This window comes from Lissotriton helveticus, chromosome 11, assembly GCF_964261635.1.
Source record: "Lissotriton helveticus chromosome 11, aLisHel1.1, whole genome shotgun sequence".
In the NCBI taxonomy this organism is placed as follows: domain Eukaryota; kingdom Metazoa; phylum Chordata; class Amphibia; order Caudata; family Salamandridae; genus Lissotriton; species Lissotriton helveticus.
Genome location: NC_136072.1, coordinates 940,857,906 through 940,882,324, shown reverse-complemented (window position 1 = coordinate 940,882,324; position 24,419 = coordinate 940,857,906). Strand labels below are relative to the sequence as shown.

The 24,419-nt window shown below is 45.0% G+C and overlaps 1 protein-coding gene across 1 annotated transcript in view; it reads right to left on the bottom strand.

Moving 5' to 3' along the window:
* Positions 1–24,419, bottom strand: part of LOC144792329 (solute carrier family 2, facilitated glucose transporter member 11-like) — a 594,529-nt gene that overhangs the window by 331,776 nt on the left and 238,334 nt on the right. Inside the window, exon 7 of the mRNA XM_078667287.1 lies at positions 9,950–10,098. Coding sequence (XP_078523413.1) covers positions 9,950–10,098 — 149 coding nt within the window. The remainder of the gene's footprint in view (positions 1–9,949; positions 10,099–24,419) is intronic.

Below are 24,419 nucleotides of genomic sequence, written 5' to 3'. Positions count from 1 at the left end.
CCGGAAGCTGAGATCGGCCGTGGACCAGGGTTCGATTCCCCGCCTCGGCGGGTCTCGGGCTCAAAAATTCCACGGACTCGACAATTCTCGCTCCGGTGCCTACTCGACTCACGGGGTCACACTCTGCGACTCTGGGCAATAGCTTGCTTAATCTCCACTACGGCCCCTCGCAGCGGGATGCCTGGCTTTCACCTTGTGGATACCCTGCTGGGGTATCTCACAGGGGAATACCAGGACGGGTTCCCTAAGCAAGCGCCTTGAGACCCCTGGGTGATTCGTGCGCTATATAAATCGAAATACATTTACATTTACCTGTTAATCCTATAAGTGCGCGTCAGCCCCCTTCCTGCGAAGGAGCCCGAGGGCCCTGATTGGGGGCAATTGCACAGCCAGGTTTGGACACTCAGGCAGGACTCCATGCTAAACACTTGGACACACAATTAACAAGGAGAGAACTAATGGACCAGGCAGTAAACTATGAGCAAAGCAATAGGCAAAGACTGGTCATGTGATCCGGATGCAGTAGAGTCCTGAGAACTAACAATGTTACTCACACATCCGGAAAGCAGTACCAACGAACATAAAACAATGAAGAAAGTTGGGGACAGTGTCCTACAGTAGAAGGTCAGCGATTTATAAGTACCAATAGAGAACCTTGAAAACATATGGGAGGCTGGGGTGATCCTTAGTCTGTGCCAGTGATAAGTCTGTCGTACAGTTCATACATACTTAGTAAGACGGTTTATTTGAACAACAGATATGTCAAAACGGTGTGAGACTGAGTCCACATACACCATCAGGATGTTAGCCTTATTTCTGGCTAGCACACAGTACACCATATGAATACCTAACCATGCAAGGTAACAGGTGGTATATGCAACCACAGAACATGACAACCCTGACTCCCCAGGGAAATCGTGGAAACATATCTGAAACCTTTTGCTTTAGTAACTCATGCATGCCCAAATGGACTCACAAGAAATACTCAACTTGGCATTTCAAACATTTATTGAAGCAATCAGATTCTTGTGTTAAATACGTGTGTGGCAATGATTAATTGAAGAAAACAAAACAGAGTAATCAGCATCACAAGGTTGGCAAAGAAAATGAACAGTTCAACCATTGTGCTGTTACATGGATTATATGCTTGCATATAATTGTAGTTATGTGCCTACCTAGTGCTCCCTATCCTAGTGTGCCTAATATGGGTGAATCCGCCAAAATCCCTTAGGCTGATCTAACTCCCCAGTTACCTGTGGGTATGTTTCATCTGGGAGCCCGTCCTGGTGTAGATCTGGGCACCATCCTTCTCAGGAGGTATACCGGATTCAGCTGGGCTGGAAGTCCACAGTCCAACCTGGACAGTGTCAGTGAAATGCTCTTATGTTTAAACAAATGAGTGATGTTGTTTATATAATAAACTTCACTTATGTTACTATGCCAAAGCACCAGTCAGGACATCATTATTGATCCTATCCTTGCAGCGCTGTCTGCAAGCGGACAACATCAAACATCAACTTTCTGTACGGCAAACTTAGTATTCATACAGAATGTTAAATGCTGTCATAATACACCTACGAAGAAATGTAAATGTAAGCCAACAGAATATTATCTTGATGGCTGATTTCAATTGCTTATTAGAGAGATACATGGACAGTTCCATAGCAATGGTAAGAACATTAGGAAGATTTCCATTGACATTACAAAATAAATTGGAAACACTGAACCTGATCAAGATATGGAGGTCACAACAAGGTTCAAGCGGGGACATTTTTTTCACCCATCCCCTCATAACACATTTTCCCTGATAGAAAATACCTTAATGCGCCCAGAACATATTGCTGATTTTGGCAAGGTGGAATATTTTTACAGTACATGATAGAATAATGCCCCTCATTCTGTTGACCTAGTTGGAGGGCTGTATTTTTCCCCAGTCTTGCAGTGGCTGCTGCAACCTAGAGCACTGAATGACGCCGATATTGGGAAGAAATCAGGGATGACATACGAGAACACTTGGTCACAAACACAGGTATGGTGGTGAATTCTGCAAGAACACTGTAGGAGGCCTTCAAAGTCACAATTAGGAGGAAGTGCATGAATGCCCCGTACAATGTAGGAAAACCATTTACAAAAAACATAAACATCCTGAAGTATACTAAAAAAGAAGCAGATGAAACAATGGCAATGGGTCAGTGTGGCTGAGAGGCTCAGAACTACTTATTGGACACATTACCACAAGTTAGAGATCATCTGAGTAAGCATGATTATTGAGTTTGCACTGAACTGACTCATGAGTAGGAGTTTATGTCATGCCATCTTTTATCCTGGTATGTTAACAGAGAGAAAGGGAACAGTACGGTAGTAGCAATTCGCAATGAGAATGGACAACTCTTGAAGGACCAGAAGCAGATTTTGAGCAGGCATAAATAATTGTCTGCAAAATTCTATACTAGACAAGCACATCAAGGCTCTACGGTCAGCAGCCCACCTCTAAGTTGATAGATTAGGTAAGAGAAGAACATGATGCTCTCTGACATTAAATGGGTGATATGCAAGTAGGGGATGGGTAAGACATCTGAATCTGATGGTTTACCTGTGGAGTTTTACAAAGAATATGCTGAGATTTTGAGACATACACTTCTAGACATGCACATTGAAGCACTAGAAAAGGAGGTTCTTCAGAGTATGCTCAGGGAGGTCCACATCGTAGCTTTACCAAAAACAGGTAAAGATCATTTAGATTGTGGGTCATACAGGGCACTATTGATGATAAATAATGACACACAAATCCTGGGTAAATTCTGGACAGATGAATGGCCAAAGCGGCTAAGATTTGTGGGTGATCATGCACTTACCACAAATTTTCGAAAAAACCCTGGTGATCATGGACATGCAAAACATACTGGTGAGAGACATCCACTAGTCAATTTAGACACACATAAAACGTTTATCACAGTGGATTGCTGGAACATGCAAAACACACTCAACAAGAATAAGCTATCAGATATGTTTCTGGGATGGGTTTCTCTTCTGTAGACTGCAGTGAGGCTCACTTATTCCTAGGCCATAGGATATCAGGAAAATGGGAAATATAAGGGGCCTACTATACCCAGTTGGTTTTTGCATCCCATACGGACTCCCATTACCCTTGGTTTGATCCATTCCTGACACTAGGCCCAGCCACACAAGTGAGGTAGAATTTTATTGCAGAAAAGGGCCATTTTTAGTTGGAAAAATTTGATCTGTTCATGTTGTATTTTGGGCCTTTCTTCTTGTGGGACACACACAATGAAGCACAATTTTTATTGGGAGACATGGAGAAACACAGGATGGTAGGAAATTAGTGGATCCCCACAGATTCCAGAACTTTCCCTCTAGATACAGTTTGAGGTTTGCAAGGGCTTCTGGGTATAAACACCTTGTTGGAACCACAGAAGTAACACCATCCGGGACACCCTTGGGTATTTAAGTTCCCAAAATGTCTGTGTAGGGTATTAATTCCTGATCGACGGCTGAGCTAAGGCCCATAATCTGCAGAGGCAAATGCTTTAAAAAAACATGGATTCTACTGGGTAAAATAAGATGACTCCAGGTCATGTTTTGGGGTATATTATGTTTCAGGTGCTAGATCCAGCCACACACGGTGGATTTCATTTTTATCTGGAGATGTGCAGAAATACAGAATAATCGAACATTTATTATCACCAAATGGATTTCTCTGCATTTGTGCATTCTAACGTGAGTCCAGCAAGCATGAAAGAAAGAAATTGAAAAAAATGTACTTTGAATCAAGTGCGAGTATCGGCACCCACAAATTGAGAGGTGTACAAACAGCCACTTATCCTAAACTCAATATCTGGTTTAATTTTCAGAAATACATAGGTTTCCCTTATACCCGTTTTTCACTCATTACATTTTACTATATGAATTGCTCTACATTCAGTACTCAATGAAAAACCATTGCAAGGTGCAACTCCGGCTCTGAGTATCTCTACGTCATAGAGGGCCTAAGAACCTTATGTATCCCAGTGACCATAAATGTATAGTGGACGTACCGATGTACTGCTTCTGTTCTTGGGATACCTTCCTGCAGGAAGCCATGTCGAGTTTAAAACTAGGATAAACTCAGTGAGTACATGAATGGGAGTAATTAAATGTCTCACAGTGACGTGTGTGGGATATATATACTCTTTTTGCAAATGAAACAGCTGGAAAGACTGTTTGGACTTAGATAGATGTAGTGACCTGTTCCTTTGTAGCATTGTACATTCATATTTTCCTTCTTTGACTCGTAGCCAGGTGTGACGAATATATTTACCTCGTAGGCTGTTGTAGTGGACCATATAAAGGGCACATGTTGTCATAACCGATGGGGTGGCCTGAGAACGTTTGTAACTCTCTGGCACCTATACACAACATATTTATGGATGATTATTTATTGTTTCAGTTTTTGTTTCCCGTGTTGTTGGGATTTCCTCCACACATGATGATTCAATTGAAATCTTGTGTGATCAGTCATTTGGCACTTCGACCGAACTGGGGTGAGGCCAACATCAGGGCTGGGAACGACATACGTCCTGAAAAAGACCGGGGTGACCTCTTAAGGCGCAGTAAGTCGGTCAAAACATGTTCACACATGCGGTATTAGGAGGTGTGTTTTGAGAATTCTAATCATCTCTCTCAAACACTACCCATCCTTTCTCTCTTTTTAATCCAGGTTGTGGAACCTACTAATAAAGGTTTGTTTGGTATCCTCAAACCAGTTTTAAAGCACTTCCTTACCAACTGCACTTTGTCGCACACCAGTTCTAGTCACAGGGTGACACTCACTGATCACGCTTTTTGTGTATATATATATATATTGTTTGGTTTTGTATTGTGTCTTTTGGTCTTTTTTGTTTACCCCCTTCCTCATGCTCCGTCCTGAGTGTGGCTACACCAGGGCGTATTGTAAGCAGACCCGATGATGAAGCATGTCACATACTTCGGTGTGTGAGTGAGGGTAGTATTTACAAAACAGTTGTATTTTCTCTGTTTTGTGGTGTTATACGTGTTTTTAATTCTCTCCACCCCTTCTTGTGTGTATGAACATGATTTAGGGGGTTCGGGGTGGTAGAGTTGTAGATACTGTTGACCCTCTCCCCTTATTTGTGATTAGTGGTACTACCTCATGGTCACAGTTTTTTTTTGCTCTAGCCCCGCCCCCCTCCCCCACTGACCCCGCCCCCACCAGTGTGGCCCTCTGCCACAAACCACACTGTATATTTGGCCCCTGAGAGAAAGTTTGTGAGTACCCATGGGCTAGAGGGATAGCTACCTATGATGCTGCTTTATGGGGCTTCGGTAATGTTGCTGGCCTTTCCCGTCCTAAATTCCTTAAAACTCTGTTAAACCTGCCTCATAATAACCTGTCACTACCACTTCACTTGGATATGGTTATTACAGGTATTGCAGATGTAAATAAGTTCAGTCCACTTTGATACTGGTGCATAATTTAGTATATAGAGAAATTAGCCCCATATAGATAGTGCTTACAACTATTGATTATCATGGCATGACAATGTGGCTTAAGTACATGAAATCATGGCGGATGATCCTGGGATGCCAACAAATTAGGATTGAACAACCACAATTACTAGGGGCTCTTGCAGTCTTCTAAATTCGTGTTTTCGGTTGCATGTAAAGGGATCCTGGTGTCAATCAGTTAGAGCTGGAAGTATCGCTGATCATTTTTTGGACATGTTCCAAAGTTTGAGAATTTTTTTATATAATTACTCCATATTCAGCCAAACATTTCTATATACATTTTAAGTTTAGGACTCTACCTCTAAAAGGTTTTAAACATATTTGGTCAGCTTCCAACTCCCTATTGCTTCCAGACTGCTGCCTGAGATGTTTTTTCACAGAAGGAAGCTGAGATACATTATCTTTCCTTCTGTTCACTATACATGGCTCAACGAAAAAGGTGGGTTATACCAATATGCCATTAGCTATGAGTTGCACAGTATAAAGAGGTCTTGCGGATATTAAAATCTGACACACAAAGTGCAATCGTTTTTATTCAAGCTCTTTTTGTGTTTTCTTTACAAACAACTTGGCATGCATGAAGTAAATTGGTATTATGAGGCAATGAATTATTTGTATATGTACAAAATATTTTAGGCATTTCAGTATGTATTTTTACATATGAATTTTAAAGTTGATGTATTTAAGTCATTGTTGTTTTATGGGCAACCCCCCAAATAAACATTAAATACATTTTTTAAAAATCACATTCAATTTAAGGAAAAGAGCACAATTCTCCAGTGTTCCACTGTCAGAGAGAAAAACGTCCTCTTGCAGCAGGCAGAGAAGAATATACGTTCCTTTCCCAGGCTAGTTCTGAAACGTCACAGATAATGTAGCATGGCATTAGTGGTTGATGTGAGTGATCCTAAACCAATTTGTAGACACTTTGCTTTTTAGAATTAGTGAATGTGCTGTACAACTTCTGAAATTGGGGTGCTCTCCTTTGCCTTGAAGCTCAACCCCATACTATCCAGTCATTCCCACCCAGAATCAAAGGAATTCCAGTGTTCCTGCATATATTCTCGCAGGACTACATATTGGCTGTTGTAGAGGCTGTGTTGGGACAGGAATGTCTCCTGACCTGTGATGTAGCATGTGCAACTGTCCTGAGTGCCTAAACGCTGGTGAATCTAGTATCCTGACTTTTTATTTGGCCCTAGCCCTGGCATCGAATGTGCAAAAGATGAAATCGGAGGAGACAGATGGGTTGCAATCCATTTATTTAGCTACCTTGCTAATTAAATGTAGTAGCCCACTCGTACGAAGCTACCCTCCATTATGTCTGTCCTGTGCCTTTGGGTCACATCCCTTTATCTTTTCCCGTCCCAGGCACCTAACCAGGAAGTTCTTTGGCTATGATGCCTTGACTGCTGAATATGTCACAGCAGTGGCGACCGCCACAAACTAAAAGTGTTTGTGCGGGGGAGGGGGGCACAGGGGATGGGAGCGGGGTAGGGTGAGTGCAAGGGGGACTTTAATAATGATAAAAAAGAAATGAAAATGTATGTCAAGCTGCCAGCCGCCTCCCCCGCCTTGCCTAGTTCTTCCTTGTCCCAGCAGACACTGGGACTACGTCACAGACTCCCTGTGCAGTCCAAGTCACAGACTCCCTGTGCAGTCACTGTGCTTCTCTCGTAGAGCAGCGCTGAGATTGGCCTGAGCTGGCTGAAAAGATGCTCCGCTCAGGACACAGAAACTGTGAAATTTCTCCAGTCCGCTATTCAATGCAGCCGTGCTGGAGAAACCTGAATGCCCATGTGTGTTTGGCCGGCCTGAGATGGCTGGCCAAACACACATGCGCACTTAGAAAGTGCACATAGCACTCCTCCTCCCGCTGCCATGGCCCTGATCCCGCCCCTCCCTGCTGCACACCGGCTCAGCCAGCAAATGAAGTATATTGTTTTCATTTTCAATTGCTGGCTCTGAGCCAGTGGGGTGATGCTCCTCTGCCATTGCTGAGGAGCCACCCCTGTGTCGCAGTCTGTCCATGCCTGGCGACATTTCAACAAAGACCCTAGCCAAAATACACATCTTGTCAGGACATTGCAGTTGAACACTGTCCCTTGTCTCAGGTTCACGAAAGTAAACAAAGTAAATATTGTCTCATTACAGATTTGAGTCTGGCAAGCTGATTACATTTAAGATATAGATGTCAGATAGATAGAATGCATTAAACAAACATCCTGCCAAATAGTAAAGTTATTTAATATTTAAAGATACATTAGTTTACTTCAAGCAGCCAAAATGCAGAACAGATTTGAAATTAATTGTATACTTCTAAACGGGAGGGGGTGTTATTGTTCTTTACTCCAACGATCACAATCCCTTCTAAGAGGCCGGGAAGTATGTTGTACACTTGAGTCAGTCATCCACAACTTTGAAAGACATTTGTGGCAGATTAGTCCCTGAACAGATTCAGTGCAGGGCCAAAATAAAGAGAATTGTACGAAAGAGACAATTCAATGGTGTGTTTACAAGGCATACAGGTTTTGCAGCAGTTTGGTAGTCGTAAGGCAATGGCATAGGTCAAAGATTAAAATATCAAATTAAAGACTAAGAGGCATATTAACACTTAGCGTAATTTTTTTTAACGCCCACTATCACTTGATAAAACCGCCTGGTTATTGCGTTATTAACAATGCTAACCAGCTTGGCGATAAAAAATCCAGCGATAGCGGCATTTCGGGAAGTTATCACTGGTAATGCAGCGATAAAACCACAAGGATAGGGATATCCCTGTTGATAGCCCATGGTGGACTTAGCCATGTAATCCATCTCCCATTGGATTACATGGCTAAGCCTGAAAATTAGCAGACATAAAAAAGCAGCGTTAACCGTGGTTAGAGCTGCTTTTTTGGTCTCTAACAGGGTTAACGTGAAGCTTGATAATAGGAGAAATCTCGCTTAGTGACATTTCTCCTATTATTTTGCTCTGGAGCGCCCCCTTTGCATCTCATTAGAGATGCAAAGGGAAGCGAGTGAAAAAGGCTGCTAACATGCGATTTTACATGTTAGCACCCTGTTGTTGATAGGGCGATATTTCTATCTCAGCTTCTTTGGCTTTTAAAGCCAAAAAAGTGGAGATTAAGCCCTTGTTAATATGCCCCCTGATAAGAAAATGGTTTATACACGACTATGTAAAATCATTATAGCTTTACCATTTTCTATAGTGACATTTTGTGAAACAGAATTATTATTTAAAAATAACTGTGTAAAATGTATGTATTTATGCAAGGTAAAACATTAAGGGCCTTGTTTAGTGTTTGGTTGATGGGTTACGCTGGCACATATGTGACTGATATCCTGTATACCATATTTCAAGTGAATTACATCCCATAGCATTTTTAAAAATGGCACATTGGATATGCATTACGTATATGATGGAGTAAATGATCTGCCCGAACTCTAAATCAGCCCCTTAGTTTTATGATACAAAATGCTTTACTTATTGACAGAAACTTGAATACCGAAGTTAAAAATGTTATTTGGATCCCAACTTCTGTCAATGTTTTGAACTAATCATGCACACTCATAATTTTCCAAACCAGCAAGACGTCATACTTTATTAAATTATTAGGCAAATCGTTAGCATGCTTTTATCCCTATTTCAACATTGTCTGATCTACCAGGAAAGAAGTTTAGAAACCTCAATCATGTACTTTACAAAGTGCAAACACGAAAAAGTGAATGCGTCTGAGGTGCAAGGCATCATTGCATGTGTAGGTATTGTGCCCCAGAGCTGAATCCAGGTACAGAGCTTGTTGTTAATTGTAATTTCCATTTGATTCCATTTATATCATGTATCAAGCATTTTTTTTTATTTTGGCATGAACATTTCAATAAACAGCATACATTTAAGATTGTTCACTTTACCCTTACACTATGGTCATCCCTTTGATTTTTGAATAAAACATTTTTTAGCACAAATGTAGCCATTGAAATATGTTCTTTGATATTGACTACTTGATTTAGTTAGTGTGAGATCTCTGTTGTGAAACTGAGGACTGTCGAGGGAATTTCTCCAGAACTTCTATCATGCCTGGTGTTTCTTCAGAATAAGTGAAAAAATGTTCCCTTCAAAAAGTCAAGCCTCGCTAGGATATCGACCGATAGCACATTAATCACCTAGCCATAAAGGAGCACAGGTTCCTAGATATAGCTGTAATTTAGAATAAATGCACCGATTTTGCTGATTCATGCTATACATATAAACATGTAGACCCATCCGATACATTTTATTAAGATCTTAATTCCAAATGTGGGTAACTGCTGAGCAAAGTCAATCAAATTGTTTTCTATATAATACCAATCACATAGTCCCAGTACATAGACCACTTGTGGATGCACATTTGGCAGACATCCATCTGCGGTCCTACTTTACCTTTTATGCATTTTGTTTCATTGTTTCTATCAATCAGAAGGTATCTTGGACTTTCAGGAAACCAGGGAAGAACCAGCAGCTGGATAACAGCTGGCACACCACATGAGCACACTAAGATGGGCCAGTACTTTTCTCCACCCAGGAGCTCTCTGGTGAAAAAAGAATAAAGAAAATAGAAGTAAGAATACCAAAGATACAAAGCACTGATACCAAGCACATAAGATAATCATATGGAAGGGAGTGTATTTTCTCATGATAGTCAGACACACACATAAGACAGCTTCTTTACTCATTGAAGTTATGCTTCAAGTACAGTGGTGTTGACACGCCCCACCAGGAAAAGAGACTCTACTGGCCTATCTTGGGGGCTATTCACAAAGGTAAACTTACACATGTAAAAATCTACACATGTATGTTTACCCTTTACACTGATTCAAAAGTGTAGACTTACTTGTATTCAACAACTAAAATAGGGGATGGAGTCAGCAAAAAGGTAAAATATGACCAATTAGTTTCGCCTAGTAGAGACTTTAGTTCCACATTTGATATTCTGTACACTTGGTGGAGACCTCTTTATTTGGTGAGGAGATCTCTCATAGTAAAGTATAGGGACATTAAGAAAAAGGTAAATTGTCTATGTTAAATGTGAATGTTAAATAACTTTATGTATGTATTTTTTTTATTAGTTTTAAACATTTTTATAACATGCAACAGAGGACAATGCAATGATCCACCCTTATCAATGTATTGATTATTAGCAGTTTAAATGACAAAAATGTTATTATGTATTTTTAATGCAGAATATTTTTAAAATATTACTGCACTATTAACTAAATGTATATTTTTAATAAATTAAAGTATATTAAATTAAAATAATTGTATTAATTTATTATGTGTTAAAAGTTACTTATTTATAAAATCATTTAAATTCAACACATATTACATTTATTTTTAAATTGTAAAAGGGGAATACATTTTTTAAAATGAAATAACATTTATTTAAACTGTTAGTAATTGTTAATATTAAATTCTTTCTAGATACATTTCTAAAAACTCATGACACTGGTAGTCGATACGAAATAGTTAGGATTAGAAAAAACTCTCCTAAATTGACATTTCCAGAATTATGACTCAAAATCTGACTTTACCATTAAAGAAGATTTAAAATTGTAATCAATTTGAGTCCAAACATGACATGTCTACATATTCCCAATCAAAGGTTCGCACTTATTAAATGTATTAAGGTACCTCAATTTTATTTTGGCTGATTTGACATTTTTTTTAAACAAAGTTGTTACTGATCCCTCTAAATTTAGATCAAAGGAAGTCTCAACTCTGTTGTATGCGGATTATCTAGTTTTAATGTCTTTGATCCCTATATGGTTTGCAGAAACAACTTGATATTCTATCCTCTTTTGCACTTGCTCATAAACACTCAGTTAATGAGAGAAACACTACAATTATGATATTGAGTGAAAGAGGTTTCATGTTGGTCATGGTTTTTCAATGGGACAAATTAGAGTTGGTAAAAGAGAATATAATTATCTGGGAGTGAGTATCTCAATCTATAATGCGTTCAGCAAGATAAAATGCAGCACTCTCAAACAATGTCTATAGGAATCAGCCTCCTGTACTTTTTCAATGCACAGGGTAAGAGAGATGTACAATTGCTTTTAAAGGTGTAAATAGCAAATATAACTCCTGTGGTATTGCATGGTAGAGAGGCAAGATTGATGTCCTCTCTCAATACGCTTGAAATGGTCCTGTGGAAGTGATACCCTGGTATTAGATCTTCTATCTCAATTTAAATGATTCATCTTGAGCTCAGATTGACTGGGATAAACTATCAAGCCCATTCCCAGGTCCTTTGTTATTACTTGCAATTCATTTGCAGCCCAGAAAATATGTTGCATAAGCTTGTATGGCGGGAACTCTTGAGGGATAGAAAGGGGATTTACACATTTGGTAATGTTTATGTCCATGCCTTGAGAGAGATTTGAAATGTGACAATGGTCAATCATGTAAGATCAGTAGTGTTTCAAAAGTTTTGTTTAAAAAGACTGCTAAGATACAATGTTTTTGCTTGTCTGTATTTTAACCTTATATTATATTATCTAACATGTATTCATGCGTTTTAGGTCTCACCTAGGCAGCACATGCACTGTTTCTTTTGAGACATGCTGTATCTAGAATATGGGCTTTAAGCACTCCCCATCTTTCTAATTGGCTTATTTTACTGTCTTTCGTGAAAGGCTGGTTTTCTTTGGTTAATATGCATATTGGTCCCTTCTTTTCTACTTTGTAACCTCACATAAGGAGGGGCCCCTGTTACATGTGCTCTTACTTTTACTGTTATTTATGGTACTCTATGAGCACTCTTTTTAGGTCGAGCATCTGCAGGACCTGTTGTAATCTTTTCTGTGGGCTTTTGAAACATTCGCCAATTGCCACTAGTTGTTATCTGTGGCATTCAGAAATGCTGGCCTGTTATTGGTGTAGGTCCGTGTTGGTCCCCCTTTTGTGTGTGTGTTCCCACCCTATGGCCATTTTACTTTTGGGGTCTTTTGGTCGGCCGACATTCCTTCACACCGCCAGATGGCCACTCCTCTACTCTAATCAGATTTCCTTTTCTCCCTTCAGCTCCACACTACAGAACAGAGCTGGAACAGTCACAGCCTTGTTTGCATTTCTTTCTGGCCACATGACAACCTATGTTTTTTCCCCTCAAGCAAGCTTGTTCACACAAATGATACAAGTAGTGACTATAAGGTGCAATGGAAAGCGCCATACAGTAACTATTTTGTGTCATTATTTACAGCGTTCCACAATGGTATTTGTCTGCAGGGTTGTCAATATATTAGAGCACGAAAAAGACCTTGCAATGACCGCCCAGTTTAAAAACAAAAAAAACTGCTGCTGATCGCCTTAGGCTCCAGTCCTGTCCTCGAAGTTGTGCTGAGAGAGAAAGGGCCAGGACTACCTACTCCTCCAGCTTGAAGTGATAACCTCTGCTATTTTCTGTCCCGCTCCTCACTTCCTTAAAACCGTGACTCTAAGAACCAGCTCTTACCCTCTTTACTCCCCTTTGCCTAATACTTTTGTTGGAAATGGCGTCTTTTTTGATAATGTTATGTTCCAGGGTGGTGAGAAAAAACGCTTCAAAATATAAAAAATAATAAATAGCTAAATATAGTAAGACAGCGTGGTCGCAAAGTGACCAGATTGGTTGTTTTCACACCCAAACACATTAGCACCAGTTTGCAGAGTTTGCCAGTGAAGTGCTACTTTCTTTTTCTCATCTTTCTTTGAACAGCATTGTTTTCCCCAAGTGGGGAAGTGCACAATTCCTGGAGGTACTGCAATACCGGGTTGATGCGTGGAGTGAAAAAACTTTTAATGGTGTTCAGTGATGTGGTATTTTTAAACCATACTGCCTACTTTTTGTAAGGATATAAGCAATGGACATTGAAACGGGTCCCTTGGGGGTCCTGTAGTCATGTCCTTAGCTTTTCAGGCAAATACGCTTACTGATTTTTGAATAATGAGTGCACAAGTATTAAACTAACCATGTTGTTCCATCTTACATTTCACATACTTTACTTACTCTTGCATTCCCTGTGAGTGTTTGCTATTTCAAGGAGAATGTTACTTTTTTTCAGGCAGCATATTACTCTTGTCGAGTGCATAATTTGAATTACGTTGCTTCCAGGTGTTTATAGCGGGGCACAATTGGGTTGTAACTAAAGACAGTGTGAGTTTCTTTCTTTCAGTAGAAGAGTATGGTGTTCAGTGGGGGAGAAGATGTGGCTCTATGGCCAGAGCTCCCGAATTTGGAATCGGGGAACCAGGTTCAGCCTTCATGACCAGTCCAGCGGGCTATTCTCCTGAGGGAGTACATTCCCATGCTAGACCTTAGAGGACCCCACTAGACCATAGAAGCCCTGGTGTCCTAGCACTAGCAGTTGGACCCTAGTGGTGTCAAGTGTGGGTTAACCTTGAAGTCCTGTCCACCACAATCCATACTGGAGTTCACCTCCAGTGTTAAGGGCAAGCCTATGAAGAGGCACACCCTAGGGCAACAGTGACTCTGTCACTGAGGTCACAGGACCCTTGAGGCCAGTCAGCCTCATTCATTGGCCTTGTTTCAACAGTGGTAGTGCAACTCACCAGGGATCAGCAATGCAAGATTTGCACACAGACCAAACTAAGTTTTCAAGCTTTATGGTCTCTCTGCTTCATGCACAGGCACTTTTAACATGTGGTGTCTGCTTTGGGGGCACTGGAATTATGCATCAATGGAGGACAAAATTAAGCTGCAGTGTTGACTAAATTATGCAGCAATAAAAAGGCTGCCACGTAATGCGATACATTTTCAAATACATTATTATTTTGTTATTTTTAAACATACTAACAGTCTCTGCAAAGATGTTGCCTCAGTACCAGTGTAACATATAAATGCAGAAGTGAGAAAGATGACCGGTCAACCTTTACAAAGGGTACTCCACTTCGCAGCAACACAAGTCACATTTTTAGTAACTTTTGATCCGTTTGAGCTACAAACAATTCTTTCGTTAAAATTATGTATTATCTGGCAAATATGGCAGAACCATAATTTTGTGGAAAACATTTGCAAACTAGGATATTTTGCCATTCATGTTTGAACTGCTCTTGTAGGAAAAGAGAGGAGAAGTGCTGATGAGAAATGGCTTGTGTTTCCACTTTTAAGTGTATTAGGGACATTCTGTGATTGGAAACGTATACCAAATTGTGAATGTATTTTAATGTCAATAATTCATATTAAATCTTCAATAAACATATGAATCCATTGGTTGAATTAAATAACAAAGATAAGCTGTAAGTGGCCAGTGAAATGCCAAACAAATACTAATAAATGAGATGTTTTACTCTTTCTAGCCACACTTATGACTCTGCCCCCTGACCCAATCCTCAGATTAAACCCACCCTCCGATTCTCCGTCCACAGTTTCCCTACTTTTTTTTCCTTCACTTCGACCACTGATAGCACTCTTCGGTCCGACAAAGTGTAGAGCCTGATCGTATTGTGTTTCTGTTATTCTTTTGCACATGAGAGCTTCTCTTTGGTTATATTGCTACGGCTGTGGCCTCACCACTTCTTTGATCCAGGTCTAGCAGCAGGTTCCAGGATGCGTCAGGGAGGTGCTGTTGTGCTGTGATGTAGGTACCCTATCTGTAGCAGGTACTGGGTGATCATCTGGACACTGCTGAAGTGAAATACATGTTGCAAATGCCTTACTTCCTAGGCCAAGAGAAGTTCAGGGCTTCTTTTATTAATTATATGAGTGGTTATTTAGCAGCTAGTGCTACTGTATGCAGGGACGCAGATGCACAAAGTGGCAGGGTGCCTCTAGGAGCTAGATTGTCCATGCTTGCAGAGGGCGTTGGACTGAGACAACTGGAGGTTGTCTGCTGCCAGCAACAGAATTCTGCAGGCTACTTTCTGTGCTTCATGAAACTAAGTGAAGCTGTGGATTATATGGAACCTTCTGTGGGATTTTATTTTGGGTAAGCATTGAGCTTTGTCCATGATTTAGGCTTGTGCAACCACATATTGTGCGGTCAGACCTAGGGACAGTATTACTCTCCTGAGGCGGAAGCCGGGAGTTAGAGCCACTTACTTGCACTCTGCCCACTCGTTTTAATAAACATTTTATTTTGCCATTTTTTTATTAAAAAATTGATTGTTCGTCTTGACTTTACACACACCTACCAGCGCTGCCTTTCTCAGCTGGCTCACCCTTATTTCAGCCGAGTTAGGAGCTGAATTTGGGGATGGGGCTTGGAGGTGGCCGGCTAGGCAGAGCGGCCATATTGGGAGGAGGCAGGTTGACACTGCAGTCGTTGGGGCAGGAAGCGCCGGTCCCGCGCTCAAGCCCATAAAATTGGGAGGTCTTATCTTCGCGCAGCGAACGCGACAGCGGACGCGCCTAATCGCGCCGAAGGAGCGCCCAAGGAAAGCCCGTCTGTGCCCGTCCGTGCCAGGACGGGCCAGGTCGAGGCTAAGGGGTATAATTGGTGGCTCCCCCTGTCATGGATACCTTACGCTATAGTGGGAAGCAGCTGAGGGCAATCAGAGACCGGGCCACCATCTGCTCTCCTATCAGCCCTCTCTCTGAGGAGGTAGGGATTCCGTGTTTACACTGTACACAGATAGGGCCTGCAGTTGTTAATGCGAAACACCACGCATTTGCATTCCTAAATTGTCGCTCTCTTCCAAGACATGCGGTGGAAATGCGCATGCTCTTGGAGGAACGAGACCTAGATGCCCTATTTTTGACAGAGACGTGGCTCACAGAGGCATCAGATCCGGATGTTGTCAGGGCCCTACCGCCTAGTTATTCAATCATTAGGCAGGACCGTCAAATCGGTCGTGGAGGAGGAGTAGCTATAATTTTTAAAAATCCAGTTACATGTAGAACAACTGAGAGTCCACTTTTGGAATGTGAGAGTTTCGGCTTTTCAATTGCCTTCTCTCCTTCCTGTACTATGTCGGGCATCCTGGTCTATAGGCCGCCAGGCGACCACCGCGGCTTCTGTAACAATTTACTGGACAAGATCTCAGTGTCCATTAGTAGTTTACCCAATTTTTCTATCTTGGGCGACCTCAATGTGCATCTTGATGAGGTGGACGACGCTGCCTCTCAGTGTCTGTTGGACACTCTGGGAGTAGTGCACCTGAAGCAAATTGTGACTGGTCATACACACATAGCAGGGCATTTATTAGATCATTTTTTTACCAACCTCAGCAACATTAGGTACAATCATCTTAGCTTTGTCCCATGGACAGACCATGCCTTGCTAACTTTTGTTTGGGCCCCTGGAGACCAAATGTTTCCCATAGCTAGTCTATCTAATAAAACTAGACGAACGTGGTCGAGGCTGTCGGCGGAGGACTGAGAGGCTGCCTTGTTGCGGTCCCCCCCGGCCCCTCACGATAACCCTGTCGTTGCCAATGAGGCCTTCAATGAGTGACTTACCTCTACATTGGATGCCACTCTTCCAAAAAAAGTGGTCCAACATAGGATCGGCCCTAACAAACAGCCTTGGTATTCCAGGGAACTCAAGGAGCAAAAACAGCTCTGTAACAGAGCGGAGAGGAAGTGGAGGAAAGATTTTGCAACTGCCTCCAAAAATGAATACAGGTCAGAGTTAAGGGCATATAAAAACAACTAAAAATTGCCCAGTCAGCGTACTATCAGGTCAAAATTACTGAAGCAGCTAATAGGCCTAGAGAAATCTCTAAAATATTTCAAGCCCTGATTACCCCCCCTCGGCCATCAGGGCTTCTCCTCATCCCCAGAAAAGATGTGATGATTTAGCCGCTTTTTTTGCCGCTAAGGTGTCGGTTATCTATTCAGGTTTTGAGTCTTCAAGACTGACCTTGGACTCCACGAAAAGCCTGGAGGGGACTCTGGAAGAGACCTCTTCTGATGCCGCCGAAAGTCTCGACGCTTTTCCACCACTCGACTTGGCCACTGTGGAAAGACTGCTCGATGGCCTCAAATCGGGTTCACCCCTGAATGCTGCACCTCCTGCAGCTCTTAAACAGGTTTCAGGGACGGTGTGCCCTGTTATCATGCAGGTCATTAATTCATCCCTGAACTCAGGTATCGTACCCCCTATCTGGAAGATGGCAAAAGTTAATCAATCAATGAATCAATCAGGGACATTTATAGAGCGCACTACTCAACCGGAGGGTCTCAAGGCGCTGGGGGGGGGGGGTGCCGCTACTGCTCGAACAGCCAGGTCTTGAGCTTCTTCCTGAAGGAGAGGTGGTCTTGGGTCAGGCGCAGGTCGGGAGGGAGGGAGTTCCAGGTCTTGGCGGCCAGGTAGGAGAAGGACCTTCCTCCTTTTGTCGTTCTTCGGATGCGGGGGACGGCGGCGAGGGCGAGACTGGCTGATCGGAGGTGGCGTTTGGGAGCGTAGAAGTTGATGCGGTTGTTGAGGTAGCTCGGGCCTTGATCGTGCAGGGCTTTGTGTGCGTGGGTGGGTGAGGAGACGGAAGGTGATTCTCTTGTTGACGGGGAGCCAGTGCAGGTCTCTCAGATGTCCGGAGATGTGGCTGCGTCGGGGGATGTCGAGGATGAGTCTGGCTGAGGCGTTCTGGATCCGCTGGAGTCTCTTCTGGAGCTTGGCGGTGGTTCCGGCGTAGAGGGCGTTGCCGTAGTCCAGTCGGCTGGTGACGAGGGCCTGGGTGACCGTCTTCCTGTTCTCGGCGGGGATCCACCGGAAGATCTTCCGTAGCATGCGCAGGATGTTGAAGCATGACGAGGAGACGGCGTTGACTTGTCTGGTCATGGAGAGTGAGGAGTCCAGGATGAAGCCCAGGTTGCGTGCGTGGTCTGTCGGTGTGAGTGTGGTGCCCAGGGCGGGGGGCCACCAGGAGTCATCCCAGGCGGAGGACGAGGAGCCCAGGATGAGGACTTCCGTCTTGTCTGAGTTCAGTTTCAGGCGGCTGGTCGTCATCCACTCGGCTACATCTTTCATCCCTTCATGAAGGTTGGCTCTGGCAGCGGCGGGGTCTTTGGTCAGGGAGAGGATCAGCTGGGTGTCATCGGCGTAGGAGATGATGTTCAGGTTGTGTTGGCGTGCGATGGGCGCGAGGGGGCTCATGTAGACGTTGAAGAGGGTGGGGCTCAGCGAGGATCCTTGAGGGACGCCGCAGATGATTTCGGTGGCCTCTGACTTGTACGGTGGTAGACGGACTCTCTGTGTTCTTCCGTCGAGGAAGGAGACGATCCATTCCAGTGCCTTCTCCTGAATTCCGACGTTGCTGAGGCGCTGCACTAGGGTGCGGTGGCAGACAGTGTCGAATGCCGCGGAGAGGTCTAGGAGGATGAGGGCCGCTGTTTTTCCGTTGTCCATCAGGGCTCGGATGTCATCGGTGGCAGCGATGAGGGCGGTCTCGGTGCTGTGGTTGGCTCGGAAGCCAGACTGTGAGGGGTCGAGGGATCCATTCGTCTCGAGGAAGGCGGCCAGCTGTTTGTTGACGGTCTTCTCGATGACTTTGGCTGGAAACGGGAGGAGCGAGATGGGGCGGTAATTCTTGAGTTCGGTGGGGTCCGCTGTTGGTTTCTTTAGTAGAGCGCTGAGCTCGGCGTGCTTCCAGCCCTCCGGGAAGGTGGCGGTGTCGAAGGAGGTGTTGATGATGTCCCGCAGGTGGGGTGCGATGACAGCGTCGGCCTTGTTGAAGACGTGGTGAGGGCAGGGGTCGGTCGGAGATCCGGAGTGGATGGAGTTCATCATGCGGACGGTGTCATCGGTGCTGATCGGAGTCCAGGCGCGGAGGGTGGTGGTGGGCGGCGTTGCTGCGGTCGTTGTGTGCGATGGTTGAATGCTGAAGCTGTTGTGTATGTCCGTGATCTTGTTGTGGAAGTAGGAGGCGAGGGAGTTGCAGAGGTCTTGCGATGGGGTGATGTCGTTGTTTCCGGCGTTGGGGTTGGAGAGCTCTTTCATGATGTTGAAGAGTTCCTTGCAGTTATGTGCGTTGTTGTCCAGCCGGTCCTTAAATGCAGTTCTCCTGGTGGCGCGGATCAGTTGGTGATGCTTCCGGGTGGCAAGCTTGAGGGCGGTCATGTTGTCCGGTGTTGGTTCCCTTCTCCAGACTTTCTCGAGGGCTCGGCAGTCCTTCTTGGAGCTCTTGAGTTCGTCGGTGAACCATGGGGCTTTCTTGCTGCCGGGTCTGCTGGGCGGGTTCCTCAAAGGGGCGAGTTCGTCCGCGCAGTTGCTGATCCACTTCGTGAGGTTGTCGGCGGCCTGGCTGGGGTTCGCTGAGCTGGCGGGAGGGTGCTGACTCAGGGAAGCGGCGAGCTGGTCGGCTGTGATCTTGTTCCAGCTTCTTCGGGCAACATGTTGCTGGTGGTGGTGGATCGTCGTTCTTCTGAAGGTGAAATGGACGCAGCTGTGGTCCGTCCAGTGGAGTCCTGTGGCGTGGCTGAAGGCGATGTCTTTGCTGGATGAGAAGACGGCGTCGAGTGTGTGTCCGGCGAGGTGGGTGGGGGTGGTCACCAGCTGCTTGAGTCCCAGGTTTGCGAGGTTTTCCAGCAGGGCGGTGGTGTTGCGGTCGTCGTTGTTCTCCAGGTTGAAGTTGAGGTCCCCGAGGAGGATGTAGTCGGCTGAGGGGAGGGCGAGCGGGCTGATGAAGTCGGCGATGTCCTCGCTGAATTGTGTGCGTGGTCCTGGGGGTCTGTAGATGAGGGTGCCTCTGAGGGTGGTCTTGGGGTTGACGTGGATCTGGAAGTGCAGGTGTTCGGCGGGTGCGATGGTGTCGTCGGTGTTGGTCGTGATGCGGATGGTGTTCCTGTGAATGATGGCGATGCCTCCTCCTGTCTGGTTGACGCGGTCTCTCCGGATGATCTTGTAGCCGTCCGGGATGGCGATGGCGATGTCGGGCGCTGAGGAGGCGTTCATCCAGGTTTCCGTGAGGAAGGCGACGTCTGGGTCTGTGGTGTCGAGCAGGTTCCAGAGCTCGACGGCGTGTCTGTGGACGGAGCGGGTGTTGAGCAGGATGCACTTAAGGTGGCTGCTGTTGTTGCTCGTCTTGGTCTTGGTGGGTGCGGGTGTAGTGCAGGTCCGGATGCAGGTGAACTTGCAGGAGCGGCAGCTGAAGGCTCCGTGGGTGCGTCTCGGGGTGGCTTGGTAGCATCCAGGGGTTCGGCCGGCGTTGAGTGCGTTGAGGGTGGCGGCGTCGTACGTCCGGCGGGTGGGCTGGGGTCTGCGGGGGCCAGGGGTTCCGGCGCTGGGCGCGGGCCAGGCGCAGACGGGCTTACCTTTGGCGCGCCTTCGGCGCACAATCGGCGCGCCCGCTGCGCGTGACCGCTGCGCGTTCGCACGGTCGCCATATATGGCGAAGTGCGAGGGAGGGCGGAGCAGCTGGGAGGCGGGAGCGGGGAGGGTACAGAAAGAAAAAAGGGGCGGGGTTAGCGGCGGTGGCGGGAAGCGGGGAGCGGGGAGGGATGAGATGGGGGCGAAAAAGGAAACCAGGCAAACAGGCAATAGAGGGGGCAAAAATACAATGTACAACAGTTATAAGTCACACAAAACAGTGGTACCAGGCAGGATGGCTAGCACAGACCACGCCGCTCGATGTCAGGGGGCGTGGTCACGCGGCGGCAGCCAGAGCAGAGACAGGCAGGCGGGGAGGCACACGCAGCAGCTGGTGGCCGTGCGGCTGGTGGCCGTGCGGTGCGGGGGGTGACCTAAACTTAAAGCCCTACTAAAAAAAAATAACTTGGACCCAGAAGACCTAGCTAACTACAGACCCATCCCGTTGCTACCGGGCCTGAGTAAGATCGCTGAAAAATACGTCAACCAAATCCTCTCCTCTTTTGTTGAGACTTCGGGCGCCCTCCACTCCTCTCAGACGGGATTTAGAGCCAGACAGGGTACGGAGACTGCCCTGGTGGCGGTGGTGGAGGCGACTAGGAGTATTGTGGATGCCGGGGGCTGCGCTGCGGTGGTCCTGTTGGACCTCAGCGCAGGCTTCGACACTGTTAATCATCCACTTTTGCTTCAGCGCCTCCATCGGGCAGGGATCTCAGGAATTGCCCTTAAATGGCTCCAGTCCTTTCTGGCGGAGAGATTTTTCTCCGTTTTTGAGGAGGAGGTTTCTTCCGACCAACTGCAACTGTGTCACGGCGTTCCCCAGGGCTCCTCTCTCAGTCCAACCTTATTTAACATCTACATGAGTCCTCTGGCTGAGGTGGTGCTTCCCTGGGGAATTCAGCTTATCACCTACGCTGATGACACGCAGTCGGTTGTCTCTCTGGCGAGAGATGACGCCGGAGATCAGGAGAGTACCAACTTGTCCCCCTGTCTCACCAAGGTTTTGGAGTGGATGACGGCGTCATTTTTAAAGCTAACCGGGCAAAAACGGACATTATGCTCCTGGGGTACAAAGCTCCCATCAACCTCGACCCTTGGTGGCCGCAGTGTCTGGGCTCCCCGCCCACCCCAAAGACCCAAATAAAGAGTCTGGGGGTCTGGCTAGACTCCACCTTGGGGTTTCAGGTTCAGGCCAAGGTGGTGGCGGCGACTTGTTATGGACTGCTTAGGGTCCTTAGGAAAGTTCTTTCCCTCCTACCTTTTGAGGCCAGACGCTTGCTGGTCCAGTCGCTGATTTTATCGCGGCTGGATTATGCAAATGCCGTTTATCTGGGAGCTCCAGTTGGCTCTATCCGGATCCTCCAATCAGTACAGAACTGTGCAGCACGGCTGCTTATGAATCTTCCCAGACGCTGCTCGACAAAGGCGGCATTTCGGTCACTTCACTGGCTTCCGATCCAGGAAAGGATCATGTTTAAAACATTCTGTATGGCGCACAAGTCAATAAGTAATGTTGGTCCTACCATTCTCCAGCCCTTGTTTCGCCGGCATCTTGCATCTAGATCCCTGAGATCTAATCAGCAAAATTTGCTGGTGGTACCCAAGGTGAAGCGAGCCCGCATGGGTGGCCGCCAGCTTTCCTTCCATGTCGCCAAGGGCTGGAACAAACTCCCAGATAACATCCGGCTGGAAGTGAACCATCTTGTATTCAGGAAGCGATTCAAGAAATTTTTGTTTCACTGAGCATCTTCTTCTGTCCATGGTCTTGCAGCGCTGGGATGCCTCAGGGTAGCCATGCGCTATATAAGAGCGTACTCATTCAATGCAGCCTAGCAGTTTCCGTCTCTGATATATACAACGGAGTGTGTTGATGGTCCTACCACAAAGACCTTAGTGTCAATTACAGATAACACTCAAACTCCAGTGGGCAACCATTTGCATTCATCCTTTTGAGGATGATAAGGCATGTCCCATTGTGTGTGTAAGTATTCTAACCTATTACATGGGGTGGGCATGAGGGTGTTGGGGATAGCAAAGACTTCATTGACTAGGAGTAACAGGTCATGAACAGTATATTTATCAAACCCTCTGACACTCATATTCTCATTCTGTGGATACCTTCTACAGCACAAGGCAAACTGCGTATGTATGAGGCAAATAGAGCCATTGCCTGACAGGAACATTTCTGGAATTATGTTTTTCTTTTGCCACCCAGTTCTGTATGGAGTCTTGGGGTGGTGGGAAGACACAAGTTGTCTGCTTCCTCCCACCTTTCTCAAGCTTCCATTTGTTATCTCAGTTCATTAGAATCCACTCCCGTGGTCCATGTGCTATAGCCTTTTTCAGTGGCACACAACAATATCTACAAAGAAGTCAGACCCGGCCAAGCCTAGGAAGATGGGAAAAATATGTATAAGTTATAAGTGGCTTTTTTATGTTTCCCACATATTGTCCCCAAACAAATAGTTTTAAGAAAATAAATATTACAAATTGAAATTTGATTTCAAATTCTAAATGTGCTTTTAAATGCCCACTATTTACATTAAAGATCAATGTGAGCATTGGAAAACACTTACTTGGGACTTACACTCCTCTAGAGTCAGTAAAAAGCAATCTAACACAACATTGAAACATGGCTGCTACGGAAGGACAAGTGTGGAACATGTGTGGTATGTAGCCAAATAATAGAAAGCAAAGACTTTCATATGGAGAATACCAAATGGAGACATACTACTTTTTTTATTGTCAAAGAAAACATTTGGTATATGGCATTAAATGCCCATGCCAGAAATTATACATTTGACTGGGGGTGAGTGTTTGATTTGCTCAAACACTCCGGCCATCACCCCCTTTGGTATCGCTTTGTTCGCCCTAAGTTGGCAGGGTGTGCCCAGACGTGGGTTCCTTGCTCACTCTACCACTGGATTCAAGATAGCCTGGCTTATGAGGATTATGAATCCGAAACCAGTCCCAGGATGCTTGTTTCCGGTCCAGGGAAGACATGGCTTGTCAGTTCGGGCTGAACTGTTCCCATGAGGCACAGAGTCAGACTGATTTGCATATGGCCATGTCTGAACTGGGGTGGTGAAATGAGCTAAAGAATGGTGATGGATTAAACCCAGACCAGTTCACAGGGGGTGAGTGTTTGATTTGCTCAAACGCTCCTTCCATCACCCCCTTTGGTATTGCTTTAGAAATTATACATCAGCAAAACTAATCAGGAGTTAAGACAAAGGATTATCCAGCATAAATCTCGAAGTCGAACCAGGGTAGCATCAGCCCCACTAGTCAGTCACTTCTCATTAATGGGACACACAGAAAAAGATTGTTAATGGACAGCTATAGTGGCAAGTCAGCTCAACTTGAGAGGTGGAGACTTGGAGGCAGTCCTTACACAAAAAGTGGCATATTTCAATTGCAAGCCAAATGTTCTTTGGAACCATGATTCACCATGTAACAAAATAAAATACTAAGAATACTACAAGAACCACCACATTGCTGTCGAAGTGGGACATTTAATTACCCAGGTTTAACCAAAATTGGCACTTTAAACGCATTCAAACAAATTAATCACACGTCTTAAATCATTGCAACAAGGCGGAATCATT